At 40.3% G+C, this 22,751-nt stretch overlaps 2 protein-coding genes across 3 annotated transcripts in view; one reads left to right on the plus strand and one right to left on the minus strand.

The window, feature by feature from the left end:
- Positions 1-10,275, plus strand: part of LOC131948694 (uncharacterized) — a 54,690-nt gene extending 44,415 nt beyond the window's left edge. The window contains exons 2-9 of the mRNA XM_059310358.1: positions 2,495-2,760; positions 3,158-3,457; positions 3,565-4,210; positions 4,317-4,514; positions 4,844-4,976; positions 5,347-6,078; positions 6,136-6,763; positions 7,277-10,275. Of these exons, the coding sequence (XP_059166341.1) occupies positions 2,495-2,760; positions 3,158-3,457; positions 3,565-4,210; positions 4,317-4,514; positions 4,844-4,976; positions 5,347-6,078; positions 6,136-6,763; positions 7,277-9,631 (5,258 nt within the window). The 3' untranslated portion in view covers positions 9,632-10,275. The remainder of the gene's footprint in view (positions 1-2,494; positions 2,761-3,157; positions 3,458-3,564; positions 4,211-4,316; positions 4,515-4,843; positions 4,977-5,346; positions 6,079-6,135; positions 6,764-7,276) is intronic.
- Positions 10,276-11,667: 1,392 nt separating this feature from the next.
- Positions 11,668-22,597, minus strand: LOC131948701 (membrane-bound transcription factor site-2 protease). 2 transcript variants are annotated; one of them, XM_059310368.1, is made up of 10 exons: positions 22,477-22,597; positions 18,779-18,946; positions 18,280-18,549; positions 16,775-16,878; positions 16,110-16,356; positions 15,800-15,980; positions 15,558-15,667; positions 15,158-15,353; positions 14,359-14,434; positions 11,668-14,110 (listed from the first exon to the last, which is right to left on the minus strand). In XM_059310368.1, exons 2-10 carry the CDS (start codon positions 18,851-18,853, stop codon positions 13,891-13,893), a joined length of 1,479 nt encoding a protein of 492 aa, XP_059166351.1. In that variant the 5' UTR covers positions 18,854-18,946; positions 22,477-22,597; the 3' UTR covers positions 11,668-13,890. The 2 variants fall into 2 exon arrangements, with proteins under 2 accessions (XP_059166351.1, XP_059166352.1); XM_059310369.1 differs by having other exon boundaries at positions 18,779-19,043.
- Between the last annotated feature and the right edge of the window lie 154 nt (positions 22,598-22,751).

The raw sequence follows: 22,751 nt of genomic DNA on the forward strand, positions 1-22,751 counted from the left end.
GTGATTGGCCCACAGTTAAGTTAGTCACACTGACATGCTACTGACCATCAACCTCTGTGATTGGCCGACAGTTAAGTTAGCCACACTGACTTGCTACTGACCGTCAACCTCTGTGATTGGCCCACATTATAAGTTAGCCACACTGACATGCTACTGACCATCAACCTCTCTGATTGGCACACAGTGTAAGTTAGCCACACTGACATGCTACTGACCATCAACCTCTCTGATTGGCACACAGTTAAGTTAGCCACACTGACATGCTACTGACCATCAACCTCTCTGATTGGCACACAGTTAAGTTAGCCACACTGACATGCTACTGACCATCAACCTCTCTGATTGGCACACAGTTAAGTTAGCCACACTGACATGCTACTGACCATCAACCTCTCTGATTGGCACACAGTTAAGTTAGCCACACTGACATGCTACTGACCATCAACCTCTCTGATTGGCACACAGTTAAGTTAGCCACACTGACATGCTACTGACCATCAACCTCTCTGATTGGCACACAGTTAAGTTAGTCACACTGACATGCTACTGACCATCAACCTCTGTGATTGGCACACAGTTAAGTTAGCCACACTGACATGCTACTGACCATCAACCTCTCTGATTGGCACACAGTTAAGTTAGTCACACTGACATGCTACTGACCATCAACCTCTCTGATTGGCACACAGTTAAGTTAGTCACACTGACATGCTACTGACCATCAACCTCTGTGATTGGCCGACAGTTAAGTTAGCCACACTGACATGCCACTGACCATCAACCTCTGTGATTGGCCGACAGTTAAGTTAGCCACACTGACATGCTACTGACCATCAACCTCTGTGATGGGCCGACAGTTAAGTTAGCCACACTGACATGCTACTGACCATCAACCTCTGTGATGGGCCGACAGTTAAGTTAGCCACACTGACATGCTACTGACCATCAACCTCTCTGATTGGCCGACAGTTAAGTTAGTCACACTGACATGCTACTGACCATCAACCTCTCTGATTGGCCGACAGTTAAGTTAGCCACACTGACATGCTACTGACCATCAACCTCTGTGATTGGCCGACAGTTAAGTTAGCCACACTGACATGCCACTGACCATCAACCTCTGTGATGGGCCCACAGTGTAAGTTAGCCACACTGACATGCTACTGACCATCAACCTCTGTGATTGGCCGACAGTTAAGTTAGTCACACTGACATGCTACTGACCATCAACCTCTGTGATGGGCCGACAGTTAAGTTAGCCACACTGACATGCTACTGACCATCAACCTCTGTGATTGGCCGACAGTTAAGTTAGCCACACTGACATGCTACTGACCATCAACCTCTGTGATTGGCCGACAGTTAAGTTAGTCACACTGACATGCTACTGACCATCAACCTCTGTGATGGGCCGACAGTTAAGTTAGCCACACTGACATGCTACTGACCATCAACCTCTGTGATTGGCCGACAGTTAAGTTAGCCACACTGACATGCTACTGACCATCAACCTCTGTGATGGGCCGACAGTTAAGTTAGCCACACTGACATGCTACTGACCATCAACCTCTGTGATTGGCCGACAGTTAAGTTAGCCACACTGACATGCTACTGACCATCAACCTCTGTGATGGGCCGACAGTTAAGTTAGCCACACTGACATGCCACTGACCATCAACCTCCGTGATTGGCCGACAGTTAAGTTAGCCACACTGACATGCTACTGACCATCAACCTCTGTGATTGGCCGACAGTTAAGTTAGCCACACTGACATGCTACTGACCATCAACCTCTGTGATTGGCCGACAGTTAAGTTAGCCACACTGACATGCCACTGACCGTCAACCTCTGTGATTGGCCGACAGTTAAGTTAGCCACACTGACATGCTACTGACCGTCAACCTCTGTGATTGGCCGACAGTTAAGTTAGCCACACTGACATGCTACTGACCATCAACCTCTGTGATTGGCCGACAGTTAAGTTAGCCACACTGACATGCCACTGACCGTCAACCTCTGTGATTGGCCGACAGTTAAGTTAGCCACACTGACATGCTACTGACCGTCAACCTCTGTGATTGGCCGACAGTTAAGTTAGCCACACTGACATGCTACTGACCGTCAACCTCTGTGATTGGCCGACAGTTAAGTTAGCCACACTGACATGCTACTGACCATCAACCTCTGTGATGGGCCGACAGTTAAGTTAGCCACACTGACATGCTACTGACCATCAACCTCTGTGATTGACCGACAGTTAAGTTAGTCACACTGACATGCTACTGACCGTCAACCTCTGTGATTGGCCGACAGTTAAGTTAGCCACACTGACATGCTACTGACCGTCAACCTCTGTGATTGGCCGACAGTTAAGTTAGCCACACTGACATGCTACTGACCGTCAACCTCTGTGATTGGCCGACAGTTAAGTTAGCCACACTGACATGCTACTGACCGTCAACCTCTGTGACAACCAAATTATTTTCTCCCCAGCTGTTGGCACCCTCAAGCAGTTCAGTCACGTGAGCGAGCATCACGTGGCCAAACATGGCTTCGACTGCGACCATTTCACCCCCCTCAACCGTCCCCACAGCATCAAGTTCAACTACTCCCTGTGTGACGTCACGCCGGTGCACGCCCTGCGCGGGGTGGACATGTACCGGAAGGACGGCCTCTGCAGCTCCCACCTCTTCAAGCTGTGGCCCATCGTTCTCAACGAGACCAACAGGGGGGTGGACGATCTGGACCTACCCCGAACTGTAAGTTTTCAGCTCAAGCAAATTCTATTGACGTCAAGATTGTCCTAAACCTTAAATACTCAGGGATTGTTTTTAGCTCTTATTTAATACAAAAGTCCAGATCAATATTCTATCATACACAGGGATCTAGTCTTTGATATTTTTGTGGTTGTTAGGAGCAGGTGGCAAGGCATATTATATAAATATTTATTTTGATGGGGGTGCTAGGCGTCCATGTCCTAAGATAAATATTGTTCTAAGTTTTTATTGCTGCCAACTTTTGTCAGGATTATGATTAGGGTTATGGTCATATTAGGGCCATGGTTTAAGGGTACAGACAATATAATATTAAATGATTTTGTCCATTTTGAAAGATTTTGTCGAATTTCCTAATTGTTACAATTTGTGACCCCTCCAGTTTACCTCCCCCCTGAGCCACAAGAAGAGCTACAAGACCCTGAAGATCCGCGAGCGGCGGAAAACCATCCAGGTGATAGACGAAGTCTACCAGGACAGGTCTGGTGACCTGCAGGCGTCCAGAGATGACCACTTGTCCAGTTCACAGCCGTCCATGTTGGTGCCAGTGGACACGTCGGGCTCAAAGTTTGAAAGGATGGCATCGTTTAGGCGGTCACTACGGGAGGACAGGGAGCTGGGGGACAAGAAAAGGAAGCAGAGACGACGGACTGTCTCTGGGGTACCTGAGAGTTTTATGCAGGTAAAAGTTTTGTCTATCCAGGTCAAATATTTCGTGTCAAGTTTACAGGTGATATAGTCCCCATTTGTGTGAGAGCTAATATTGACATAGAGAATGTATGATTTCAGGAACTTGAACAGTTTGAGAGAGGTCGACGTATTGAGAGAGCAGGGTCAAGAACATACAGCCTGGATGACCTTGATCAGAAAGAGCTTGATGCCAAAGATGAAGTCATGCAGCAGTACTTGCAAGAGATCGATGCAGCCATTGCAGAGCGTGAGGAAGAAGAGTACGCTGAGCAGCGCGAGGCCAAACTTCTGAAGTTCCTTCCCTGCCGCCGCTCACGCTCCCTGCCGCGCTGCGTCAAGTTGATCTCTGCCTCCAAGAACAAAGACGGCCTAACGCGCTCGTCCCTCTACATCAAGAAATCCCAGCAGAAAGCCATCCCAGATGAATACAAACACAAACAACAAACAGACGTCCCAAACAAACACAAACAACAAACAGACGGCCCAAACAAGTTTGTCAGCAGCTCTAGTCTGGCCAGTGTGGGGGACAACAGATCCTCAAGGTCATCCAAACGCTCCAGTCTGATTGGAGAGAAGATCAAATCTCTGGTCTCTGGGACTCTCAAGCCCCGGCCAAAGTCCTTAGACTTTGATTCTGTTGAGGTCAAACTGGACAACGAAGCATCAAAGAAGGGATTAAGCCGAGCCAAGTCAGTGGACAGGTCACTCGGCTTAAGTCGAGCCAGTTCTCCCAGCATGCCAGATGGTAAGTGCGCATAAAGAATCCTCAGACCTCTATAGAAGCACTTTTTCTTAATTCCTTTAGCTTAGCACAACTAAGTAGCTTTAATTAACTCTTGAAATGCCTCCAGGAATAATGAGCCGAGCCACCTCAAATGAGTCACAAATTGGCCCCGGCTCTTACTACTACTTCAACAGCAACACCCTACCCCGTGCCCAGGCCAAGAAGTATGACTTCCCATGGGACTCTCTACCAAAAGACTGGACTACCTCAGTCAAACTGAGGGAAATTTCCAAGAGAAGAAAAGAAGATCGTCAAAGTTCTTCCGGTGAGATCTCTTTTTAACTGCTGTTTTTTTTTATTTTATATCTGACACAATTTATGTGTATTGAATTTACATCTTAACATTATAATTAGCACAAATATCCACTTCCTATTTCTATCACTTAGTGAGAACCAGCTGAGAATGAACTCTGTTTTCCTATAAAAATTAGAAACTTTTAAGGAATTATTTGTTTAAAATCTAAAATGGATGTTCACAATTGGTGTATCAGTAACATGTGTATTTTTGTTCAAATCATGTCATCAATAGTTTATCTCAAAACTTCCTTTATGACAGTCAGTGTTGATGTTTGACGAGCTATTTTTGTCTGACAGGCAACTGGAGTGGCTACAGCAGCAACCGCCAGTCCATGGACTCCGACACCAAGTCTAGCCAACCCTCCACGTTCTCCCAGCACTCTCTGGGCAAAGATTCTGGCAGGGACTCCCCACACTCTGCAGGCGAACGGTAAATCAGGTTTCAATTTTAGAAACATCAAACAGCTTGACGTACATGTCAAACTTTGAGAAATATAAATGCCAAGTTGTTCAATATAAACATCAAACAGCTAAACATAAATGTCAGTTGAAACAAATGTCTACAGTTAAATACAAATATTATTAAAAAATAATTATTTTATCAATTTATTAACACAAGTAAAAACAGTTAATATTTAATACAATCCCTAACTTTCTCTCTAGTGTTAGTATTGTTTAGGCCTACTAAAAGAAATTTTTTTAAAAACTATGCAGGTTATGCTTTTTTTATACCAGTGGTGTGATAATTTTAATTTATTTATTTTTTCAATAAAATTACCATTTCAATATCTTTATTTCAGCGACGGACTTGATGCTGGTTACATGGGAGATGCTGCCAGCACAGAGACCATCTCTGACACCAAGTCCATGTCCAACACTGACAGCGACGAGTGGCTGCGCTCGCTGGCCGAGAGGGCTGCCAGTCGTGGAGACGTGACATCAACCAGCGCAGAGGCTCTGGCTAACTTGTCCCGACTGACCAAGCAGAACATCAGAAATCTTGATATTCTGGTCCCTGGGAGGAGGTGTTTGAGGCAGAGGAGGAACGAACTTGAGGACGATGGAGAGTCATCTGTGTACTCTCTGGACACCGAGGGCTTCTACACGTCCTTCCACAACGACAGCGGCTTGAGGAAAAGCACCAACACGCTACTGGACGAGGAGGACGATGACCTCATGATGCCCAGAGACTGCCCTAGTGTGCAGAGTGCTGCCAGTTACAGCACCATTGAAAGTGTCATTTTCAGAACTCTTGACCAAGACGGGAGTGACACTTTGACTTCCTCCGTCTCCTCCCCACATCTTGCCTCATTAGGTCTCAACAACACCTACCAGCTGTCTAACATTTCTCCGTTAACTGACGGTTCTGAGATAGTTGATGACGTGGAAGATGTGGGCACTCTCAGGGCTAAAAAAGATAAAAAAAGAAAAGCACCCCCTCCTCCCCCACCACCAAGAATATCAAGCAACGCACCAGCCAAAGAGCAGGGTTGGGAGTCCAGTCAACATGACGCCAGTCCTACAGGGGAAACCTCATCAGAGTCCTCGTGGGAGTCCAGCCACCATGACGCCAGTCCTACAGGGGAAACCTCGTCAGAGTCCTCGGACCACGAAGTCATCTACGCCAGGCTAAAGAAGAAAACCAGTATCTCAGTGCTGTCCTTCCCGTCCTGGTGTCCAGGCATGACCAGTGACGAGGAGGAGCTTGCAGGGAAAGAAATGTCTGCCTCTCAGGAACGCCTGAATGCCGAGTCTAGTGAGGTGGAGAAGATGTTTGAGGCAGGGACTTTACCGCGAGCTCACTTGACCTTCACCTCTCCAGCGCCATCTGAAAGCTTTGACCTCACTGCCAACTCCTGGCCCAGAATCAAGCGCTCCAATGTACTGCAGCCTGGTATACTCAAGACATCGGAGAAATTCAAACCCAGCAGCAACCTCAAGTCCTTGAACTTTGACCCAGTTGTAAGCCTGTTTGATGCCCAGTCAAAACACAGCGTGCAGTTGCCTCTCTCACGACTCTCATCCTCAGATGACAGCACATCTACCCCACCTAATGACTCGTTAGACACCACCGCCTGTAACAGCCCACTGGATGCTCCCCCCTCTCTCTTACATCTTCCACTGCCACCATCCATGTCAAGTCATCATGACTGTAGACAGAGAGTCCAAAGTGACAGACAGACGTTCAACATTGATTCATCTACCTCAGAGGATCCAGTAAGTTGTTTATTGGTATTTTCATTTTCTTGTCTTTTTCTATCATTCAATATTTGTCATTCATGAGAATATAATCAACAATGTAGAACTAAATTTTTTTATTAATCTTCATAGTTCACTTTAAATGTGGGCTTAAGCTCTAGGATATTATTCCTCTGTCAGCCTCCCCCCTTCCTTTGGTTAAGGGTAGGTCTATTACTAGGATGAGGTTTAGGGTCTATTTGAAATGTCCAACTCAAAGAGGTAGTTGACAGGGGGGTAATGTCCTGCTCTAGTTTGTTTGGGGAGAGGGATTGTAATGACAGAGGGTAAAGGCCTGTTGACAAACTTAAGAATGCATGGCAAAATGTAAACAAAAGCAGCTTATTTTCCTTTTATAGTGAAATAGTATAATGTATTCAATTCACCGTCATTGAGTAAACAAAATGTATTCTTGTCATCATCATTAAGTACACAAAATGTATTCTTGTCATTAACATTAAGTGAATCATGTTTGCAATGAATGTATTACAGAGTGAGTGCAACAAAGACCAAACTGCCTCCAATCCCAACCCAAAGAGCACCAAGAGGAACTCGACCATCACAGGAGAAGACAGCTTGCAGCATTTATCTTCTGACTTTTCCTCCATCACTATGTCGTCTTCCCTTTCCCTGGCCTCATTTGACAGCTTTGATGATCCAGCGCCAACACTGCTCAAGTCTGTCAACAAGTCCAGCGACACCCACAGCAGCAGCAGCACCATAGCGCTGTCAGACATCGACAACACAAGCCTGACCCACGTCACAGACTTCACGCCGTCAGGCTCCACCGTGTCTCTCAACTGGGACACAGACGACACCCCTAACATCACTCCCCACACAGACGACACCCCTAACATCACTCCCCAGAAGACCATTGACTCATCTAGACACTTCAATAAAACTGTCAGCTCAAGTTCTTTGGAAATAAAAAAATTTCCAGCTCAAACTTATGCCAAACCTACATCAGCATCATCACCAGCGCAAGACAGCTACAGCAACACACAATTTCCTTCATCTTCAGATAGCTATCAAAGCTCCTTAGGTCACAGGCCAACTAAACCATCTACCAGACAAGCTCATGATTCCATTCCAGCAGAGGATACATTGCACAAGTACACAAGTGACAATAACAACAACAAGAGCCATGTCTCTTATGGTGAACCAAGTGTGGCTCCACCCTCCCAGACACAAGGCTTTAGTCAGTCTGAGCCATCCAGTCAACCATCACATCCTCGGTCCTGGTCCCAGCATGGCTCTACCCACAGGCCAGCACACAGGAGAAGTATGGGTGAGGCCCGCACTGACTCCAGCTCTTCAGTCCACAGCGGCAATGAAAGTTCTGGCAGCAGCACTCGAGGCAGTGACGTGACAAGAAGACGAAGTGGCACTGACGCTTACAGCCCTGCTGACAGTGGCTTTGGTTCTCCATCTGTCCCAGCCCAGGTCAGCTCGGCTGGAAACTCTTTCTCGTATTCTCCGTCAGGGCAGCAACAGTTTTCCTACACAGCCCAGGGCAAGCATGAAAGCCCACACATCAAACAGCAGCTCCTCCTGGAGAAAAAATCCAACTTTGTCTCTAGACCAGCAGCCAGTAGCAGCCACCAAAGGGCAGACTACCCACTGAAAGCCCTGAGCACATCATCAGCCAACTCCAGCGAGTCGCTGTCCTCCCAGTTCTCTGTCAACTCAACCAGCCAGCTCGTGGGCAGGGTCACCAAAACAGATTTGTCCCAGCCAAGTCTACACTCAGGTACATCCAGTGAATCTCTCCACTCCAATAGTTCAGCGGGCAGGTCTGACTCGTACCGTGTCGCCTTGTTGACAGAGAGTGACCAAATCAACTTGATACCAAAACAAAAACATCCGACCAACCACAGCCTACAAGCCACAACAAACAGCAACCACAGCCTACAAGCCACCACAAAAACCAACCACAGCCTACAAGCCACAACATACAGCAACCACAGCCTACAAGCCACGACAAAAAACAACCACAGCCTACAAGCCACAACATACAGCAACCACAGCCTACAAGCCACGACAAAAAACAACCACAGCCTACAAGCCACAACATACAGCAACCCGTCCCAAGGTCGAGCAGTGTCTGCTCCATGCCCAGGGTTTATTGATGACAATGTCAGCCGTGCTGACTCCTACAGGTGTGCTGTGAGGAACACACAGAGCAGTTACCTGTCTGACCTGGCTGGGAGGAACAGCTCGTACCGTCTGGCCACGTGCGAGGAGGACGTCATCATCTCAGACCACAGGATGGACGCCTGCAACCTGTGGACAGGAACAACAGGAGCTTCCAGGGACGTACGGCGCATGGGCATCACAGACGTGGACCAGCTCAAGCACTACAGCAACGAGGCAGACAACAGGAGGACCTCCAAGAACACGGACACACTGCACGCCAGGAAAAGGCTGAGCGTTAGATCAGAAGGTGACGCCCACAACAACCCATCCAAGTCTTCACCCACTGAGCAGAAAAAATTTATGAGATCAAACAGCAAAGACAAGAGCAAACAGAAGACCCAGTCGTCCACGTATATACGCTTTGACCCCATTTTTGAAAGTGGGGAAGATTTAAGAGCATCAAGTGAATCCCTGCGGCCTCCGTCCATCGTTTCCATCAAAACGTTAGCCAGGGCAGACAGCAATGATGGATTTTCTGCAGAAAATGCCCACCTCATTGGCCTAAGATCAAATCCTGGGTCTCAGGCTAGGAAAAGGTCAGGGTCGCTAGGGCGCAAGTCTTCAGATGAAAAATCTAATATGACAATTTTTGACAGCATCAAAACTACTATCAAATCAATAGGTGCAGGGAAAGATAACTCTTACAAATAAAACATAAGACCTTTACTGAAGTCCAAAGCAGCTAGTCCAAAGTTCACTTGACAAATGACTTGTTTATTAAATAATGTCCGGCATCTTTCATGATTTCATCATGCAAACATCATCCATTAAACACAATGTCCAATTCATCATCAAAATGTTGAAATAGTAAATTATGCATAGGTGAACATTGTAATGGCACCTATAGTAGGTCTACAGATATTAACATGCGTCCTTGATATTTTGCTTATAGAGTTGAGCAAAGCAAAAAGCTCAAATTTTGCTTGTTTAGCTACACTGCTCTGCCTTGCTTTTGTAGCTCTGAACTGAGAAAACTGACACCATGACAGAAATTTCTGGGAAAAAACTGATTTTAAATTAGGATTTTAGAAGACTGTTTACAAAATTACTTTTTTAACAAAACTTTAACGATGAATGTTTTTAAATTGAAATTTGTTATGGTTTATTTTTAATCACCTAGTTAGCAAATTTCATCACAAAGTCCTATTAGGGTGGGGTATTTGGTTACAACAATGTTGCATGGTCCACAATGTCTAACTTAAAGAATTTTCTAGTTCCTGCACAGGTAAAATAAGATCTTACTGTTAAAGCAAGAAAAGTTGTAGGTTAATATTTCAGATTTCAGAATATTTCAATTTGAGAATATTCCAAAAAAAAATCCTTATTTGTCCTTGTGGTGGTTTTCGTTTTTAGTTAGCTGGTGAGCTTTTGTATTTTATTTTGACATTTCGACAGTGAATACAAAAATTACTAGCACTATTTTCACCATAAGGACACATTCCTGGATCAAGAGCTCCTATTATATATTTTCTTTTAATTAACTACTTATAAGGAAATAATCCAATGTTTGCAAGACACCACCACCCACCTCTGCCTACATTCCACATTTTCCCTAAAGCTAGAGCACATGCATGACCATCCCCCTAAGTTTGGCATCATCAGTGGATGACCCCAAACCACACTGAAAAAACAGAGTGAATTAAGTTTTCTTGTTAATATCCTAAACTAGAAAATGCAAATAAGTTTTAAGATTCCCCATATAGATTAGTAAGGACCTTCAGCAAATGTTGGTACAAAGTCTTCCTTTAAAAACTTTAAACCTATAATTAGTTGAACAGGCTGCTGAAAAAGGCCTTGGAAAAGTTGATGGAATTTTTTTTAAAGATTTGTAACATTTTCATTTTATGTAAATAGACACCATACTATATACTTTGTTGTTATTTTATGTTTTACTTTTTTAAACCCTAAAACGTTCATTTTTATACATATTAATTTTAACAATTAATTGAGGAGTTAAAAAGCCATCTATAATGTGACAGTGTAGTGTCAATACATTTTAAACTGCAAAAACTTAATGGTTAAGAATTTTTTTTCCCTTTAAAAGTTTTTTTTCCATTTTTAGTCCAAGTACCTACAAATCTTATCATTTCTTTCAAGTGAGAGCCAATCAAAACTGGTGGTATACCACCTAATGTTAGTTTCTATTACAGACAGGGTGCTACGTGTTCTATATTTAGAATAACTTTCCTGTACATGCTGTATTTAGTGTTAGTGATGTTTAATATGTGTGCCATTTGAAAATAAATTTATGAAGGGTTTAGTTTATCAATGACATTATATTGTTGTTAACAAATAGGCAGCCAAACAAGTATTTTTGAGTAATTCGTTTTTAGAATTTTCTTTATTAATGTTGTTTAATAAAGGAATATTTTGGTAGCCACTTTTGAGCTCCCAATTTTTATTTACACTTTTTTAAATCATCCAACTTTGAATGGACTGGTGTTAGAACTAGGTACTTTTAGCCTGTGGTTGTGTGGTTTGTTGAAGCACTATTTGACACAATTTGAATGACAGTAGACTGATGGTACCAAACCTAAATAAACATTCCATTTTTTACACTGTATGGACTGTGTTGTGTTTTTACTTGACCAGCTGGGACTTTGCTTTCACACTTTCAAATCAACCATCCAGTCAGAGGCAAGTAAGTCAAGACATCTCATGATCTATTTTAAAATATATTTATTACATATGTATTAACATTTCAATATATATAAAATTGTGTATGCATGTAACACCCAGATAGACAATAATCACTTGTCTTCCAGAGAGGCAATCAATTATTAGATAGTAAGAAGACATGTTTGTGGTTAACTTTGTATTGGATAGGAAATCAGTGACAAGTTTTCACTTTCAAGTAAGCAACACACAAAAAAAAAAAAAAAGAAAGAAATGGATTACCATTTGTACAGGAGTCTTATTTAACTTCAAGTTGTTGAAAAACCTGGCACCACCAAAACTGCTCACATGTAAACAAAATTATTTGTATAACAGCAAAACAATTGTCAGTCCAAAATCATTGTCACAGTGGGTAAAAAATGATTAAATATTAAAAGTATAATTTAAGATCTATACAAGTCCACAACTTCCTCGCCTAACTATTTTCCACAGTATGTCATTTGTCACAATTAAATCTAACACATTATATTGGTGGATACTGGGCATTGTTACATGTTTTTTTTTTCTCACCAAAACTGCTCAGTACACACAAAACCTAACTGAAATTTATAAAGCAGGAAGAGTCTATGCCAACATTTATGTAGCTAAAGTCCTACCATGCCTAGAAACAGTCACACAAAACAAGCACCAAAATTGTCAATAAATAACAAGTAACCCACATAGCCAAAGAAATGAAACGTTGGATTTTACGTTGACATTAAATTAAAATAAATTATAAACATATTTCAAAATGTATTATTAAGACAATAATATTTCAACGTGAAATTGTCTTATGAACATATTTCTACCAATGACAAACAGCAATAAACTGTTTTAGTCTACAAAAGATAAACAAGCAAAGTATTTCTTCCCAAACACTCCTTGAATGTTATATTTTAATTATTTGAGCACAACATCACAGTTCAACTTTATTTGTATCAGGAAACTAGGGACTGTATGTAAAACACCAGGAGTTAAGGGACTTGACAAAACTAGAGTTAACAACTTCAGTCCTAGTTTTTGATACAATGTCATTGATTCAGTCATTGCAAACTTTTTCACATTAAAAAAATAACATACTAATTAAGGAGGAATTTTTAAAAAAACACCAGTATTTATAAAATTCAAAACTTCAAGACAATGATACAATGTCATTGATTCAGTCATTGCAAACTTTTTCACATTAAAAAAATAACATACTAATTAAGGAGGAATTAAAAAAAAACACCAGTATTTATAAAATTCAAAACTTCAAGACAGTTTACTTCCAATAAAATGTAAATGTTTGGGAAAGCATGAATAAAATGTAAATAGAACTTTAAAAAGTAAGAATTAAAAACATTCCATTCACTGCATAGGTGCACTGGCAATAAATCCAAAGAGTAAGGAGAGAAGTAAACATTAGTCAGGCAGGAATGGAACTCCTTGTGCCCTCTATACACAACAATGTCTAGCTCAAATAAAGATGGCTGTCAAACCATGGAAATTGATGTTTTGTCAAGCTATTTTTCTTTTATTGTTAATTAAACAAGGTGATAAAGTTTTTGATGATAATTTTAAACTGCTGATGTTTAGGCTATACAGTACATGTTGAGCCAGGGTCCTAAAGACGTTGGTGTTTATTCACAAAAAATAACACTCTCAAAGCTGAGTTTAAAAAAATTAAACCTTCACAAAGTACTTGAATTTAAAATTTAAAAAAAAAAAAGAAAACTTCTGTAAGACTAGGAAATGGGAAAACTAAGGCAGCCATATTGCAAACAAATAAAAACACTTAACCTCATATGAGAACTTGATCTACTTTCCTATTTTCTTCTAAATTAATGTATTTATAAAGCTGATTCATTTTAATTGTAAACTATACAGTATGTACAATTAACTAATCTAATTTCCACTTGTAATTATAAACATAAGACAACCAACTTCTCAACTGATAACAACAAATCCAGGAATACTAATGGTCACGCTTATATTTTGGCCAATAATACAAAACATTTGTTTTCCCATTTTATTGATTAAAAACCAATACCTACTGCAACAAGCAACTTCATGCCACAAAATTAGGGTCCACATAGCTAGACCAACACTGACTTGACACTGGTGCAATAAATTCATGCCACAAAATTAGGGTCCACATAGCTAGACCAACACTGACTTGACACTGGTGCATCAAGCAACTTCGTGCCACAAAATTAGGGTCCACATAGCTAGGCCAACATTGACTTGAAACTGGTGCATCAAGCAACCATCTCATGTCACAAAAATAGTGTCCACATAGCTAAAACAACATTGACCAGTAATAAAATTGTCCCAAAGAGAATAACCAGGCCATAGATGAAGCTGCGGATCTCAGGGTCAGGGACAGATGGACGCAGGAGCAGCTCAATCAAGGCGTGGCAGATGTACTGACCATCTAGAGCATAGCAGGGCACAACATTCAGTATGACAAGTGCACCAGACAAAGAGATGATATATCTGACCCAGTTCAGGAATTTCTTGCTGTAAACACTAGCCTGGGTACTCATTCTTTGCCTTTTTAACTAGGATACCCATTCTCTCTTCAATCATTACACTAGGGTACCCATTCTAACTTCACCCATTACACTAGGGTACCCATTCTAACTTCACCCATTACACTAGGGTACCCATTTTCATTTCAATCATTACACTAGGTTACCTATTCTTCACCCATGTTACACCTGTAAATATTTAATAAAGGATACTTGCAAAATGTCTCAATGACATATGGGAGATTGAGTGGAATGAATGACACCTTTGGTACATAGTTGCTAAGGGAAACTGAAATAGCAGTGGCATAAAGTTATTAAACACAACCACATTTTATTTTAACAGATTTAAAACAAAATGTATATTTAAATGCTGGTACGACAAGAACATACTCGTCCCTCCTGTGATTTTAAGAAATTTAGGAATAACTTGCAATTTATTGTCACAATTACTTAAACGCACTGAAGTTCTTTTGACAGATACAGCATGTAGCCTACCTAAACAATCTGTCAAAAGTTTTATATTCATCCTTAACAACACTTCCCCATTTCGCAAATTTTTTTTTTTGTGTAAAAATTAAAAAATAACAAAGACGGAGTAATAAATAACTATAGTGAGTCAAGAAGCAAACAGGGAAAAAATTGATTTGTAATATTTTTTACTCGCCAACTACTTTTGTCCGATATTATATAAAAGTGAAACTGGTTACAGTAATATTAAATTTAATTCTAAAGCAGACATAACCAACCCCATTCTCAAAGTTTAAGATCCACAATTCTATCACAGCAAACTAAATTTTTTCACTGCATTTAATATCGACATTTTTGTTTTTAATAGATAAGCACAGCAAGAAAACTTGAATGAGTTCCCACTTCAGCCCCAATACACCAACTTTGCAATGTTCCTGACTTTTTAAAACCTCAATTTCACTTTTGAGAATTCCAGGCTATTTCCAGGCTGTAAGAAATGAGTGATATTAATTTTTATTTGATTGAAGTAAGAAAACAAACTCACCAGAGTAATACAGATCTAGGGGGTAACCCAGGAATAAGAGTGGGGGTCTCTGACCATGAAAGACTCGCAGAAGTTTTGTTTCATTGTCCACGGCAGGGTACACACAGGCAGCTTCTATTTTTGGAACATAACAGTCACTCTGTAGCCGACACATTGGACGGTCGGTGGCGTGGCGGGCAGGCAGGCAGGCATATTTCTGAAATGGTGCTGGGATTAATGTCTAACTCATCGCGATTGCTGAATCAGTTTGGATAATAAATTAGAGTAGCTACTGGTTTGTTTTTTCTTTTAGGAATAAAATTTGTTTATGATAAAATCATGTCAAGATAAAAACAAATGCTTGCTAGTACTGTAATAACCAAATGTACAGTACCAGGTGCTAAGAAAGATAAAATCTCACAGTCTCAGCACTTTTCTTTGTGTGGTACATAAAACACAGGTGGGTGGCGCTGGTGCTGTTACAACAATCAATCACCTCCCACTGGTGGTGGCTTTTGTTAGATAACACATCTAGAACCAGATACAACAACAGATACAAGAATTAAACAATGGTCAATAATTCTAGAGACTAATTTTTGCATACTTTAATAATGAATGAAAGTTTCATCCAACTGTATGAAAAAGATGACTCAGAAAACTAACTCAATGGTGAGGTGTCCATCTCCTTGATAAGATCCAGTGGCAGGCAGTGGCCAGTCCATTTTTCTTGCATGCTAGACGTGAGACAGGCTGACCAGTCTGCAATACTTTTGATGTGGCAGTCGTTTATTCTTGTCACGGCTTCCCCCACACTCAACCCCCGGGGACCAGACACAGCCGAGTTCTAAAAATAGAAACAAAACTTTATCTAACCACCATCAGAAATAACATAATTTGATTTTATAATGGCTGAAAGTTTGGATGCAAAAATTCTAATCAGGTAAACGGCAGCAAGAAAAGGGAGGCAACTCACGGGCACAACCTCTGTGACCACAACTGAGGATCCTATGGTGTAGAAGGGCAGCAACAGGCTGGGGAGAGCCAGCAGCACCAGGCCAGCCAGCAGGGCAATGACAAGGTTGTGCCAGACACCAGCGCAGTAGATCCTCAGCTGGCGCAGGGGAGACACCGCCTGCAGGTGCTCAGTTGACAGGTCCACAAACGCTCCTGGATAAATGAGAAGCAGGAAAAGTCCAAAGCCATTCACTCTAACTTGTTCTCTGAAATTTGGGAGATATTTGTTAGTACGATCAATTTGCCTCTTAAATCTATAAATAAAACAAGAAGAAATAAAACTGTAAAAACTGGACATAAATAATTACAAAATAAAAATTATTAGAGGTTTCACAAGAATTTCACATCACATGGAGCAAGACATGCTCGCTGGGCTGACAGCTCACCTTAGCTTGAATAACAAAGAAAACATTTTGCCTGATCCACTTCATACCACAAACTTACCTGACAGCAGCCAGAGCATGACCCACTTCATGCAGGACAAACTTACCTGACAGCAGCCAGAGCATGACCCACTTCATGCAGGACAAACTTACCTGACAGCAGCCAGAGCATGACCCACTTCATACCACAAACTTACCTGACAGCAGCCAGAGCATGACCCACTTCATACCACAAACTTACCTGACAGCAGCCAGAGCATGACCCACTTCATGCAGGATACCACAAACTAGCAGAGTCAACATGTAGTATGAGATCTGACTCATGGGCAGGTTGACTCCAGGCATCTGGGGAAAACAGAATCAACAACTGTATCAACACAACTGTATCAACACAACTGTATCAACAGAACTGTATCAACAAAACTGTATCTACACAACTGTATCAACAAAACTGTATCAACAAAACTGTATCAACACAACTGTATCAACACAACTGTATCAACACAACTGTATCAACACAACTGTATCAACACAACTGTATCAACACAACTGTATCAACACAACTGTATCAACAGAACAAATTGTGTTTGTCATATCAAGACACATCATGTACTTAACTATCTTTCACATTACGTTCTTTAAATCAAAATGCCAGGTGAAACTGTTATAGTTCTCTAATTCAAAATTAACACAACAGAAAATTAATGCATGACTACTACTTAAAGTTTGTCACAAGGCTACTAACCACTAGTGTAAGGACTTAAAGTTTGTCACAAGGCTACTAACCACGGGTGTAAGGACTTAAAGTTTGTCACAAGGCTACTAACCACGGGTGTAAGGACTTAAAGTTTGTCACAAGGCTACTAATCACTGGTGTAAGGACTTAAAGTTTGTCACAAGGCTACTAATCACTGGTGTAAGGACTTAAAGTTTGTCACAAGGCTACTAACCACGGGTGTAAGGACTTAAAGTTTGTCACATGGCTACTAACCACGGGTGTAAGGACTTAAAGTTTGTCACAAGGCTACTAACCACTGGTGTAAGGACTTAAAGTTTGTCACAAGGCTACTAACCACTGGTGTAAGGACTTAGTCACAAGGCTACTAACCACTGGTGTAAGGACTTAAAGTTTGTCACAAGGCTACTAACCACTGGTGTAAGGACTTAGTCACAAGGCTACTAACCACTGGTGTAAGGACTTAGTCACAAGGCTACTAACCACGGGTGTAAGGACTTAAAGTTTGTCACAAGGCTACTAACCACTGGTGTAAGGACTTAAAGTTTGTCACAAGGCTACTAACCACTGGTGTAAGGACTTAAAGTTTGTCACAAGGCTACTAACCACTGGTGTAAGGACTTAAAGTTTGTCACAAGGCTACTAACCACTGGTGTAAGGACTTAAAGTTTGTCACAAGGCTACTAACCACGGGTGTAAGGACTTAAAGTTTGTCACAAGGCTACTAACCACTGGTGTAAGGACTTAAAGTTTGTCACAAGGCTACTAACCACGGGTGTAAGGACTTAAAGTTTGTCACAAGGCTACTAACCACTGGTGTAAGGACTTAAAGTTTGTCACAAGGCTACTAACCACGGGTGTAAGGACTTAAAGTTTGTCACATGGCTACTAACCACTGGTGTAAGGACTTAAAGTTTGTCACAAGGCTACTAACCACTGGTGTAAGGACTTAAAGTTTGTCACATGGCTACTAACCACTGGTGTAAGGACTTAGTCACAAGGCTACTAACCACTGGTGTAAGGACTTGTTGTTCCACAGGATTTTGTCTGACAGTGTTGAGCACCAGCAGAGACAGCAGGAACACCGAGGCTACCATTGACAACAAGGAAAAGAAAACTCCCACGGTAAACCAGGCTCGAAGGAAACTGGGTCGCCACTGGCCGATGCGTAGAAAAGCGCGGTTGAAGATTGTGGTGTACCACCGCAGCTGACATATTGAAATATTAAGCCCAGTCTTGTCTAAAAAACTTAGGTATGGTCGAGCTACGGCTTTTTTCCCCTGTATCAGAAAATCATATAAACATTATTAAACGGAGAATTTTTAAATAATTTAAGAAGAGATAGGGTTACGTTATGAATAAACAGTGCTTTAAGAATTATTTAGTGTCATGTACTATGTACTAACTAGGCCTATAAAGTATTATTATAAAGTATAAATAGGCTTATAAAATGTTCTTATGTCCTAAAATCTATTAAGTTGGACAAAAGCATTGTCCTGACCAACCTACCTTGAGAAAGACATCAATAAGATACAGTGATGACCAGAGGCCCAGTACAAGAGCTATCCATGTAGTCTGAAGCATTGTTTACTTGAATCTCAAGCGATTACACATATTCTACCAGCTAGCCTATGGCCTTGGAGTGGCTGGGAGGCAGGCGCTTCTTATGCGTAGTCCCTTTGAAATCAAAAGTTATGGTAGTTGCGGACCTATCCGGCATATCCCTAACTGCTTTTACCCATGTCAAGTCCTACCACAGCCCTGACACTTACAACTAAATCAGAGATTACACTTACAACTAAATCAGAGATTACACTTACTACTAAATCAGAGATTACACTTACTACTAAGTCAGAGATTACACTTACAATTAAACTAGAGATTACACTTACAACTAAATCAGAGATTACACTTACAACTCAATCAGAGATTACACTTACAACTCAATCAGAGATTACACTTACAACTAAATCAAGAGATTACACTTACATCTAAATCAGAGATTACACATACAACTGAATCAGAGATAACACTACAAAATTTGGCATTGATGCTTTTATCAGAAAATGGTAATACAATATTCCCTTAGGCCTTAGATCTAATATGGTAAAAAAATATTACAAGGAAAGATGACAAGCCCATTCATTCAATTTTTAATTCAAGTTCACATCCTATGAAATATAGCATCTACTACTACTAGATCTAGATTTCTAATACTTTAACTACTTTAATAAATTAATACTTATTATTATAATATTAGGGCAATCTATTGTTTGAGGTATGTAAAATCAGCTGAGGCTAGTAATGTGAAAAAAAGATGACTCATTAAATTTTAATAGTTATTTCACATTTGTCGGAGGATTTGTTTTGAAAGTTACAAAAACAAAAAATGTTTCACTTTCATTTATGTACTTGTTTTTAAACAATTGTATTAAACTTTTCAGTAATAAGTAAAGATTAGCAATGTGTTCATCGGATGCAGCCAAGCTTATCTATATATATAATTCTCTTCATGGGCACCATAGAAGACACCACGCAGCTTAGCCACCACCCTCATCCCCACCTGTCAGGTGAGCTGTGGTTCACCCCGAATGTTTACAATAGTACAGCCGGTTCAAAAAATGGTGACGGCTATTAGGGGCAGATAATTTAGTTTTTAAACTATTTGAAGTGGAGATAACAAGTTCTGCTTGATATTTTCATTGTCGTTTGTAAATGGCTCTTTCACTGGGTGGGATGGAGTGGGGGTGCGGGAGGCAGAGCTGTGGGGTAGTGTCGAATTCACAAATTATGAATTGTTGATAAGTAGAAAATAAAACAACTATAGATAGCAGCATATGCTACGTCGCTACAACATGTTTAAAAATGTAAAATATTTATTTCAATTACCAAAATTGGATCGAAATGAATAAAATACACAACAGTCGTTGCGCTAGCAGGGGCAGGCGGCCGCATGCAAAAAAAGGGGGAAAAATATGGCAAGGAGGGTCGTAACTAAAACATGAATATCTCAAAGTCTATGTGTAGTAATACAAAATGACACGGGGGAATTTTTATACCAGTGTCCAATAATAGAATCTTCTTTAAAAAAGGGGTGTTAGGTAACTAGTAGTTAACTAAAATACACACATGGCTTGTTAATGTAATGCTAACCCTGTCCCTAACCCCAACCATAACATACGCCTAACCCTAATTTCTAATCATAAAATTAGTCGAGATCACAATACTACTAACAACCCAACACACCTATTTTATGGAAGTGTCTATTATAGGACATCGGTATCTAAAATCATCCAATGACTCATAGTCATACATATTAGTATTATTTAAATTATTAGAGTAGATTGGGAGCGGAGTAACACAGTACTTTTGGTTTGTTTCTGTATGAAACGATTATAAAATAGCGCTCAATGAAAATCAGGAGTTCGGATTTTTCGCTATGTCTGATCGATCTGTGGAACTTTACTCTAGCTAGAATGCTAGATCTAGCCTTGATACTTGATGATAGTGATAGAAGATTACCATTATTTTTACAAAGTGTCTACTCGGAATAAGATTTTTCTGCAAAAGATAGTTCTGCACATGCGCAGTGACCTATGGCTAGGGTTAGAATGAGGGTTAGGGGTAGGATTAGGGATAGGGTTAGGATTAGGGCTAGGGTTAGGATTAGGGCTAGGGTTAGGATTAGGGATACGGTTAAGGATAGGATTAGGGTTGGTATTAGGGTTCTGCGGTTGTAAACACACACATCGAAAACATCGCCGCTAAGTCGTAGTTTCTCTCCATTGCGCATGCGAATCTTATTCCGACTAGAATCGGCCTTATTTTTACTACCATCATTATCATAAATATCATATGATTCATAGTTCATTCATACCACCATGATGATGATTTTTACCATATCAATTAATATCATCATCTAGATCTATCTATCTATTCTATTCTCAGTGTGTCAGTAGTGAGTAGACTCAAAAGTCCAAAAGTATAGGCCTAGTATTTATTTAGTATTTAGTAGGCCGTTCGATTCACAGCTTCCGGGTTTGTTGTTTTGAAGCCATCTCACGGCTCATGCGCTTACCAAAAATGGCGACCAGTTTCGCTTTCACTAATGGGTAGAGGGATAAAACTAATGATTACGAAGCCATCGTTAATTTTAGAAATCGGAACTATCCGTTTCTATTTAAGTCTATTAATTAAGAATTGTCGGATCTACTTTTGGCCTAATTTCTTTGTTTGTCTCGCAAGCGGCGCCTTAGTGAAAGTAGCTCTATATAATTCTCATCTTTCGAATCAAATAACTCTAAAATACCCCGTGTATAATAAACCAAACTATGTGTATATGAAACTTGAAAGTATCAATTTTACACACATTACAATTAACTGGTAATAACTTATGGTCGGAATGAGATGTGGTCCGTGCAAGTAATAATGCCATTTTATTATAATCTTTTTTGGTGAACACGAGGCGCGGGAAAATGTGTGCCGCGCAAGAATCCAATCATTTGGCTAGGTTTATGACTGTTTTTTTTATGTCACACCTAAAAATAGAATGTTTACGCTTTCTTCATTGAGGATCGTTTTTATTATTTTTTAAACTGAAAGTATGAATTATTAGTTAGATTTTAGGTTTTGTAGCTTGGTATACTTACCCTTTATCAATTTTAAAAGCATAGCATGCTGATTGTGAACAAATAGTCATAAGACACAGAAATAAAAAGTTACATGCGATGTGCCCAACCCGGGTCACACCCCCTCAAGAAAACACGTGTTTATTAAGCTGTTTATCTCACTTTACAACAGTAATTAAAATTAATTGTCAAATTTTTATTACTTATTGGGTAATATTAAGCACATGTTTACTAATAGTTAAAAAGAAACATAAGTAAATTCTGTTTTAATGAAGGTCACGGGTCAAGTTTTTTTTCCTTCTTTCAAGTTCAGTGGAGGGTGCCACAGGCTGACCTGACTTTGGAATTTTTTTCAGTAATAATGACTTTGCACAGAAAGTTAAAATATGCTAAATTAGCTTAGTTTACTAGTATTCTAGCTATTATTAATACATTTTTAATAAAAAAATCATTCTGTAATTCTCATCAAAAAGCCTAGTATTTAGTATTTTGAATTCAGAATTAAAAACGTTAGAACGTTATATTGCAATATATTCTGCTTGTAACTGCTAAAAAATTAAATTAAAATAGAGTTCTAACATGAAAAAACAATTATATCTGGATCTAATAATGGAATATGGTGTTGTCAACGACGTCAGTAATAAAACAGCAGTGTGAGTGGAGGTGTTTTCCAACATTTCTCCTCGTGTTTATATTTTTAGCAGAGCACAGGAAGTTTACAATGAAATGGGTCAATACGAGATTCGAACAAAATAATTAGAAAGACTGTAGGCCTAGTAGATGTGACTAAAAATCAAAACTTAAAATAATCTGCTGTCATAAAAATTTTAATTAAAGTTAAAAAATTATTTAAA

This window comes from Physella acuta, unplaced genomic scaffold (genome assembly GCF_028476545.2).
Source record: "Physella acuta isolate Inbredline_101_S28 unplaced genomic scaffold, ASM2847654v3 ptg000658l, whole genome shotgun sequence".
NCBI classification, from domain to species: Eukaryota; Metazoa; Mollusca; class Gastropoda; family Physidae; genus Physella; species Physella acuta.